At 42.1% G+C, this 10,078-nt stretch overlaps 2 protein-coding genes across 2 annotated transcripts in view; one reads left to right on the top strand and one right to left on the bottom strand.

The window, feature by feature from the left end:
- Positions 1 to 3,055: 3,055 nt before the first annotated feature.
- On the top strand, positions 3,056 to 3,918 carry LOC107567612 (extensin-like; the record flags this gene model as incomplete). Its single annotated transcript, XM_016253311.1, has 2 exons — positions 3,056 to 3,205; positions 3,295 to 3,918. Coding segments are annotated over 2 exons (774 nt in total), but the record flags the coding sequence as incomplete, so codon positions are not given.
- Positions 3,919 to 5,789: 1,871 nt separating this feature from the next.
- cops6 (COP9 signalosome subunit 6) overlaps positions 5,790 to 10,078 on the bottom strand; it is a 16,425-nt gene continuing 12,136 nt past the window's right edge. The window contains exons 8-9 of the mRNA XM_016253317.1: positions 6,389 to 6,489; positions 5,790 to 6,227 (exon numbers count right to left, since the gene is read on the bottom strand). Coding sequence (XP_016108803.1) covers positions 6,087 to 6,227; positions 6,389 to 6,489 — 242 coding nt within the window. The 3' untranslated portion in view covers positions 5,790 to 6,086. The remainder of the gene's footprint in view (positions 6,228 to 6,388; positions 6,490 to 10,078) is intronic.

Below are 10,078 nucleotides of genomic sequence, written 5' to 3'. Positions count from 1 at the left end.
CTTCAACTCAACCTGGCTAAGACAGAACTGCTTGTGGTTTCAACAAACCCATCACTTTATCAAAATTTCACCATCCAGTTAGGCTCATCAACCATAACTCCTTCAAAAACAGCTAGAAACCTTGGAGTTGTGATTGATGATAAGCTGAATTTCTCAGGCCACATTGCTAAAACTGTCCAGTTCTGCAGATTTGCTTTATTCAACATTAGGAAGATCAGGCCCTTTCTTTCAGAACATGCTTCACAACTCCTTGTTCAAGCTCTTGTTCTGTCCAGGCTGGACTATTGCAATGCTCTCTTGGCAGGTCTTCCAGCCACTTCTATCAAACCTCTACAATTAATCCAAAATGCTGCCGCTGCAAGATTAATCTTTAATGAACCAAAAAGAACGCATGTCATACCTCTGTTCATCAATCTGCACTGGCTACCAGTAGCTGCTCGAATTAAATTCAAGGCATAAATGTTTGCCTATAAAACCACCACTGGCTCTGCACCCATTTACCTAAATTTATTACTTCAGAGTTATGTGCCACTAGAAGCTTGCGTTCTGCAAGTGAACGGCGTATTATTGTGCCATCTCAAAGAGGCACAAAATCACTTTCACTGACGTTTTCATTAACTGTTCCCTCCTGGTAGAATGACCTGCCCAACTCAATCCGAGCAGCGGAGTCCTTAACCATCTTCAAGAAATGACTAAAAACACATCTGTTCCACCTTTATTTGACCCTCTAACTCTAGCACTTTCTATTCTATTTTAATTCTACTTTATCTGTATTTAGCTTCTTTGTGTGTGTGTGTGTGTGTGTGTGTGTATATGTGTGTATAATATATGTATGTATGTGTATGTATGTGTATGTGTGTATATATATATATATATATCTGTGTGTGTGTGTGTATATGTGTGTGTATATATATATGTGTGTATATATGTGTGTATGTATAAGTGTATATGTGTATGTATGTATGTATGTATATATATATATACACAGTATATACAGTGGTGTGAAAAAGTGTTGGCCCCCTTCCTGTTTTTTAATTTTTTTGCATATTTGTCACACTTAAAAGATTCAGATCATCAAACAAATTTTAATATTACACAAATATATTGCAAGTAAATACAAAATGCAGTTTTTAAATGATTCTTCTGTTTAAGTGATTTCTTGATTCAACGGGTCTGGCAGTAATCAGGTCTGCGTGTGGCTAGTGAAATTTAACTCAGCTTACTAAAATAATGTGTTTAATTACAGTTCTTTCATGATTTAACAGGAGGGGGCAATTAATTTTTCACGTAGGGCCACTTAGGTTTGGACAGCTTTTTTCCATTAATAAATGAAATCATCATTTAAAAACTGCATTTTGTATTTACTTGCATTATCTTTGTGTAATATTTAAATTTGTTTGATGATCTGAAACATTAAAGTGTGACAAACATGCAAAAAAATAAGAAATCAGGAAGGGAGCCAACACTTTTTCACACCACTGTATATATATATATATACAGTATATACATATATACACCTTGCTACATTGCGTTAGGCTAACCAAGACTTGTCATTTGCACTTATAAATTGTTGCTCTTTTGTTAGTTTTGACTGCTTTTATTGTCCTCATTTGTAAGTTGCTTTGGATAAAAGCGTCTGCTAAATGACTAAATAAATACAAATAAATAAACGTAATTAACAAAACTGCGTTGTTTTTGTGGCTCAGGTAATATTAATATAAATAGTATCTTCTTCTTCACTCATGATGGGCGACATGAAAAGATATAACGTTTGCCTTTTAATAAAGTAAATGTTGAAATTAATATATGCTTTAGAAGTGTTTTTCAGGATTAGCTTATACCAGATCTTGGTAACTAAAATAAAAAATTAAACCTTATTGTAAACTGTTACTGACCCATTTTTACTTCATGTGGAAAAGTCCCAAGACTACTTATTTTAAATTAATATTTAAATTATTGAATTGGTGTACTACTCTAACGAAATAAGAATGTGTAATTATTCTATTATTTGCCATATTCAGCAGCCTCTTTTTTCTCCATCATCCCAATCCACAGCGTTTATCTCCACCGCCTTCACGGATATTTTAAAGCAGACAGGTTTTCATAATAGATGAACTGCTCTAACTGTACCAGTCCTGTTTCATGCACCCTTGAATTCTCCATATTTGAAACACAGGCAGCCCATCAGCCTAATTCACAGCTAATTCCTCAGATATGAATGTGTTAAATTAGTCATAATGGTTTCATACTAGGTATAGCCTACTATTCTAACGAAATCCACATTTTGAACGGTTTTTACTTTACCATTGCTTATGGACTCTTAAACCTGCCCTATGAATCAATACAAACACCATTAGCCCATTTCTACATTCTTCATTTCTTCTCTATTTTTCTTTGTTTCTTTCTCTCTCACGAGAACATAACATTCAGATTTCTCTTCAGAATCGCATGTGAAGACCTGTTTGAGATAGTTTTCCTCAGGATGAAAATAAGAGTGATAAAGGGGCTGGAAGGTTCAGGAATGTGTCGCATCTGCAGAAAGCTGTTTTATTAGCAGCTTTTAAAGTTTCAGCTTGAGGAAAACATCTGTTTTTAACTAAACCGATAATAACCCGGCGACACGACTGCACCGATGAAAGCCGTCAGACGGAGCGTGTTAAATGTCAAACTATCGGTGTTATTTCTTCAGGTTTATTTGAGAAAACGTACACTGTAGTAGTTCAAAGTTTGACACTTGATTATTCCTGTTGTTCGCGCGGTAGAAGTTAAACCCGCAGCAGTGGGCGTGGTTTCCTCGGATCTGACCAATAGTGGCGCAGAGCGCGAGTGATTGACAGCAGAGCGGCGGAGGGCAGGTATATAGTCACCTGTGTGCGCTCAGTGAAGCGAGAGGCGTCGCGGGAGAGGTGAGAGAAGACTCTGTAACTCTGCTTCAGGAACACTTACAGAGGGTTTTACTACAGCTGCAGCTGAATGAGCTTTTCATGACTTTGTTCCTTCTTCCACTGATTATGTTGAGAAACATTATGCTGTGTGTGCAGGTCAGAGGTCATGATGTGCTTCAGTCAGGATCGACTCCAACAAGGCGAATGAATTCCTGTCCAGTTCTCGCCCGAGACGCAGTGTCGATGCACGCTGGCACAGGCAAAGTCCAGATTTCCAGGCGTATTACAGATACTACAGCAGCATCGGACACACGGAGGGCGTAAGAGGACGGCAGACCCTCACAGATCACTTGCAGCCCTCATCTGGTGTATATGGTATATGCTGACCCGGCTCTCTTCTCTCCCGCAGCTGTATGAGATCGACAGGATCCGCATGCTGTACCAGCAGATGAGGCACCTGGAGCAGGTCTACGGCCCCAACGCCTCGTACTACCAGAGCAAACTGGGGGTTCCGCTTCTGCCTCCGCTTCCCAAATGTGACCCAGCCAAAGACAAGAGCTGCAAGCCCGCTCCGCCCCCAGCTGCTGTCAAAGCCCCCGTGACTCCGCCCATCGCTCAGGCTGATGTCGTCTATCTGTGCAACAGCAAAGACCCCCAGTGCAGGCCGCACATCGTGTACATGCCGAGCGGAGCCGTGCCGGTGCTGTGTGACCCGCGCTATCACCCCACCTGCAAGCTGGAAGGCCCCGCCCCCTCGCCCGTCCCCTCCAAGAAATACGATCTGGCCCCTCCACCAGCCCCCATCGTCTTCAAGGGAATGGAGTACGACTGCGACCCTTACTGGGACCCCGACTGCCTGATCGATCAGCCCCCGCGGCCCGTGAAGGGTAAAGCCCTGCCGCCGGTGCCGGTGCCGGAGGATGACGAACCAGAACCAGAACCGGAGTCGCCGAAACTCCCACACATGTATTACGGCCGCCTTTATCCCTACAACTACCGCTCCGAGCTCTACGACCCGCTCCGACACGCCTAGAGTCACTCACTTCACTGCTTCTTTCATTGTGATTGATGTTCAGAAAGCTGAATAAAGTATGGAGTAATTTTCCCTGCTGTGTTTGTCCTGAATCCTGAGATTGTATTACTGTAGGGAGATGAGAGGGTCTGTATTACTTACGGCTAACTGTGATCACGTGTGCGTTAATATCCAATCACATTACAGACTTAACGTCATACGGTATGAAGACGACAGAAGGGAGTTAGAAACACAAGTTGGAAAACAAAACATGACAGTGGGAAATCTGCTAGCAAAAACAATGTCTAGGGAAATACACAGTCTCCTAATGAATTATTTGAAAAATACTGGGATAAGTGAAAGAATTTAATAGAAATATATGGGGGGGGGGGATGTATTTTTTTTTAAAATTTTATTTTATCTCTCCTTGTCCTTTCTTTCAAAGTACTGCCCACACTCCAGTCCAGTAGGTGGCGGTAAAGGCACCTTTAAGATGGTTTGCCAGCCACCAATAATATTTAAAGAAGAAGAAGCCTTAATGTTAGGGATGGGCGATACCACTTATTTTGTTTTCGATATACCAATATTTTTCAAGGCAGTATCGTCGATATCGATTCGATACTTCTGAACTAAACTTTTCAATTATTAAATTACTACGAGTAATATGGGTAATGATAAGCAATTAACTATTCAATATGCCTTAATTGTAACTTATTAGGTTATATTTTTGTTTACACATGATTAAAATCTACAAATACTACAGTTGAACTACGGTCACTTTAGTAAAAGCATGGTTCTTTATCATCAGGGACTGCCAGTGACCGGCTGTTGCACGCATAAAATGCAACCTTTTTATTCTGACAGTGTATGATTTTTATTAACATTACAGAATAGAACATGATCAATATTATCTTTCAACATTCAATTTAAATAACTGGAATTGCACAAACTATGTAGGCTACAATTTCAGTTTGTTTACTGTGCAATAAGTCTGTGCTTCTGTCCTCTGATAAGCATTGTTCAGGGCTGCCGTTCCCAAAGGCTTTAATGCTTTCTTATGATGCTTTTGGGAACCGCAGCCCTGGCTGCGCTGTCAGCAGTGAGTGAACGCTCTGTGATGGATCGGTTCAGATGAGCAGGAAGATAGTTCTATCCTACACAATTACTCGCTAACAAAGGTTATTCGTCAAGTTCAATGCATATTGTACGCATTTTTTTAGTTTTTGTTGAATTAACAAAATCACTGGTAAATAAAATGCACCTTAGTATCGATATTTTTTGTTTGAGTATCGATACTTTGGATACTCACGTCAGTATCGATACTTTGGATCGATACGCCCATCCATCCCTACTTGACCTCATTGCATTTCAGAGTTGTGCGACACTCAGTCGTTCACGGATCTCGTAGGAATGAATGAGAAGTGCCTTAAACTGAATCCCACCTGTTGCAAAAATCTGTGACTTTTCTTTTAAAACGGCATTTTTTAAAAATAGTTTAATCAAAAAGTATTGTTTAGTGTAAAACATGTTGGAGATTAGCAGATAGGCTGTCGATTCATTAAATGATGAGCTGTTTCCTTTAAACAGCTGTTTATTCAGCGTAGTGAAGCCTGTCCTGCACTGACACCCATTCACACACAGCAGCTTCCGGTCTGCTTTGCATTAGCATTAGCCGCTACGCTTGCTTTGCTCTGCTGGGGCTGCAGGAAGCAGACGCTCGTGAAGGCTATTAAACCAGCAGGTTAGAGCTTCATTAGCTGTTAACGTTCTGCAGCGTTAGCATGACACACACACACTATCTCAAACTCACACACACACACACACACACTCATACTCTCTCTCTCTCACACACACACACACACACACTCATGAACATTATTGTGCATTTAGATGCTCTGTGAGAATAAAGTTGTGGCATTTTATTCCAACTGGCTGATATAAAAAAAAGAATACATAACTTGAGCTAATAATACATAATAAGCTATATTCTCTTCTGTAGAAATGCTCTATAAACAAAGTTGAAATTATAGAGTTTGACAATAATAAGCAGAATTCAGTAAATGATGAAGCGCTATAGAATTAAACCTGATTAATCACGGGAGGGTTGTGTGTGATCTCTTAGCATGCAGCAGTAAAGACATCAGGTTTATTGTATGAACAGCACGAGCGGTCAGACAGAAGCAGGGGCTTCAGAAGAACAGGCCCCTCATGCGTCTGCCGATGCCCTGCCTGTCGTACAGCACGTTAAACTTGTTGATGAACTGGTTCATGCTGTTGCAGGTTTTGGTGATGGATCCCAGGTACGCCATCAGACCCACGTCATTACATTGCTGCGGGAGGAGAGAACTCGTGTGAAACCACAAACACTTGAGTCGCTGTCTGCACGTGATTCACCAGATCATGAGGAGTCAGTAATCAAACCTCTTATTCTGTAGAACAACATTGTTCTGGCTCCCGAACAGTGACAGAAGCAGAGAACTGAAACACTCACGTCATAGAAGTCTGTCTTGAACTTCAGCGTGTTGAGAACCGGCAGACGGTGACAGAGAGCGTTCGCCTCCCGCAGGATCTCATGATTGAACGGGACCTCACCTAACACACACACACACACACACACACACCAAAGAGAGAGTTTGTGGCTGTTAATAACACAGCTGTCTAAGATTGCAGTTCCAGCTGTTCTCCAGCAGCGTCAGCTCTCAGATAAATCAGATGCACATTATCAGCTAAACCTGCTCAGTAACTGGAGGTCACAGCAAATACAAATATGTTTCCATTTGCAAGAAAAGCAAACAGAGAGAGCATGACAGAAAAAAGTCAAATGTAATTATGCATGCATCAAATGAATAATTCAATGTAAAACATTTTTACACAAAGAGCAAAATAAATAATTTCTGCAGGAGTCCAGCTCAAGCCGTTTCACAGCACACATGTCTGAAGTGCATGATGGGATACGAGTGACGATTATAACAGCAGTATCCAGTACTCCACACGCTTGTCTTTCAGATCAAACTCAAACGTGACCACTCGCTGTATTTATTAATTCAGGCCTGAGTAACCATCTGTTTGTGGTTACCTGCAGAGTGGCAGAGAGAACAGAAGCACGAGCACTGATTCTCATTAACTAATGACTAATGATGTGCAAATGAGCCATGACCTGATCTTTAATTTAAAAAAATAATAACTTTCTTTTATAATCACACTAGACATTCTGAGAAAAAAAATCTAGCATTTTCAAAGACAACATTCAAAATTCAAGCGAATTTCTAAAACATCACAACTAAAAATCAATAAATTTCCTAAATGTTTCAAAACTCTATGAATGCTGACAACAGTGTAATATGTGTGTGTGTGTGTGTGAGAGAGACTGTGTGTGAGAGAGAGAGAGAGAGCGAGAGAGAGTGTGTGTGTGTGTGAGAGAGAGACTGTGTGTGTGTGTGTGTATGTATGTGTGTGTGTGTGTGTGAGAGAGACTGTGTGTGAGAGAGAGAGAGAGAGCGAGAGAGAGTGTGTGTGTGTGTGAGAGAGAGACTGTGTGTGTGTGTGTGTATGTATGTGTGTGTGTGTGTGTGAGAGAGACTGTGTGTGAGAGAGAGAGAGAGAGCGAGAGAGAGTGTGTGTGTGTGTGAGAGAGAGACTGTGTGTGTGTGTGTGTATGTATGTGTGTGTGTGTGTGTGAGAGAGACTGTGTGTGAGAGAGAGAGAGAGAGCGAGAGAGAGTGTGTGTGTGTGTGAGAGAGAGACTGTGTGTGTGTGTGTGTATGTATGTGTGTGTGTGTGTGTGAGAGAGACTGTGTGTGAGAGAGAGAGAGAGAGCGAGAGAGAGTGTGTGTGTGTGTGAGAGAGAGACTGTGTGTGTGTGTGTGTATGTATGTGTGTGTGTGTGTGTGAGAGAGACTGTGTGTGAGAGAGAGAGAGAGAGCGAGAGAGAGTGTGTGTGTGTGTGAGAGAGAGACTGTGTGTGTGTGTGTGTATGTATGTGTGTGTGTGTGTGTGAGAGAGACTGTGTGTGAGAGAGAGAGAGAGAGCGAGAGAGAGTGTGTGTGTGTGTGAGAGAGAGACTGTGTGTGTGTGTGTGTATGTATGTGTGTGTGTGTGTGTGAGAGAGACTGTGTGTGAGAGAGAGAGAGAGAGCGAGAGAGAGTGTGTGTGTGTGTGAGAGAGAGACTGTGTGTGTGTGTGTGTATGTATGTGTGTGTGTGTGTGTGAGAGAGACTGTGTGTGAGAGAGAGAGAGAGAGCGAGAGAGAGTGTGTGTGTGTGTGAGAGAGAGACTGTGTGTGTGTGTGTGTATGTATGTGTGTGTGTGTGTGTGAGAGAGACTGTGTGTGAGAGAGAGAGAGAGAGCGAGAGAGAGTGTGTGTGTGTGTGAGAGAGAGACTGTGTGTGTGTGTGTGTATGTATGTGTGTGTGTGTGTGTGAGAGAGACTGTGTGTGAGAGAGAGAGAGAGAGCGAGAGAGAGTGTGTGTGTGTGTGAGAGAGAGACTGTGTGTGTGTGTGTGTATGTATGTGTGTGTGTGTGTGTGAGAGAGACTGTGTGTGAGAGAGAGAGAGAGAGCGAGAGAGAGTGTGTGTGTGTGTGAGAGAGAGACTGTGTGTGTGTGTGTGTATGTATGTGTGTGTGTGTGTGTGAGAGAGACTGTGTGTGAGAGAGAGAGAGAGAGCGAGAGAGAGTGTGTGTGTGTGTGAGAGAGAGACTGTGTGTGTGTGTGTGTATGTATGTGTGTGTGTGTGTGTGAGAGAGACTGTGTGTGAGAGAGAGAGAGAGAGCGAGAGAGAGTGTGTGTGTGTGTGAGAGAGAGACTGTGTGTGTGTGTGTGTATGTATGTGTGTGTGTGTGTGTGAGAGAGACTGTGTGTGAGAGAGAGAGAGAGAGCGAGAGAGAGTGTGTGTGTGTGTGAGAGAGAGACTGTGTGTGTGTGTGTGTATGTATGTGTGTGTGTGTGTGTGAGAGAGACTGTGTGTGAGAGAGAGAGAGAGAGCGAGAGAGAGTGTGTGTGTGTGTGAGAGAGAGACTGTGTGTGTGTGTGTGTATGTATGTGTGTGTGTGTGTGTGAGAGAGACTGTGTGTGAGAGAGAGAGAGAGAGCGAGAGAGAGTGTGTGTGTGTGTGAGAGAGAGACTGTGTGTGTGTGTGTGTATGTATGTGTGTGTGTGTGTGTGAGAGAGACTGTGTGTGAGAGAGAGAGAGAGAGCGAGAGAGAGTGTGTGTGTGTGTGAGAGAGAGACTGTGTGTGTGTGTGTGTATGTATGTGTGTGTGTGTGTGTGAGAGAGTGTGTGTGAGAGAGAGAGAGAGAATTCCGTGGAGCAGCAGCAAGAAAATTAGCTCCTGATTGTTTTATCTTTAATGTTGTTTTAAGACAAGACAGACATTCAGTTTTGATGAATTGAAGACTAGAAAGACTTCCTACAACCAATATTACTTGAAAGAAGATTTTAAATTAACCAAGAAAAACAGGAAGAGGACAGCTAGCTGAGAGTGGCCCAAAAGGTCATACAACTGCCTCAAAAGAAAAGAGAAGAAAGAAAACTCTCAAAGTGAGTACAGATAAACTACATAAGGTCTGCAGTCAACTACCTTCGTTTTGGGGAAAGATTTGCACACAAACAAAAATGTTTTTTGCACAAATTAAACTACAATATAAGGCCTAACTATAGTGGATATCTGCATGTTCAAAAAACAACAACAAACTGCCAGCAACTGTCAGAATATTTGAACAATGACTGAATCAATCCCCATAACTTACCCACACAAAGCTACAAACGAGATCTTAAAGAAGAAACATAAAGAAAAACTCCTCATGGACAGACCAGAAACACTGTACTCGGATTTATATAAGAACGGAGAGGTCAGCAACATCATATTTTATACAGAAGACCCAGAAGCCTGGCACTCGGCGATTAGACGGCATTACCCCACAGTAATCAGAAAGGGCATCAGTAACGGATGGAAACTGCAGGTCAAAGAAGAGGACGAGTCAGAATCAGATCTCATGATAATAGCCAACCTATACAAAAATGGGACTGTAATGATTCAGGGCAATCTGAAAAAATTAGAAAAGGACTTCCTCCAAATTAAAGGAAAAGCTCAGCTGAACAAGACCAGCCCTAATGCACTAAAACAGGCAGAAGACACCTCCATCTCCACCCATCAAGCTACAACTGAGCAATCCAGGGATGA

Source organism: Sinocyclocheilus grahami, unplaced genomic scaffold (genome assembly GCF_001515645.1).
Source record: "Sinocyclocheilus grahami isolate Dianchi unplaced genomic scaffold, SAMN03320097.WGS_v1.1 scaffold1174.1, whole genome shotgun sequence".
NCBI lineage: Eukaryota > Metazoa > Chordata > Actinopteri > Cypriniformes > Cyprinidae > Sinocyclocheilus > Sinocyclocheilus grahami.
Note: the sequence above shows the minus strand (reverse complement) of the source record. Positions and strands in the feature narration are given on the sequence as shown.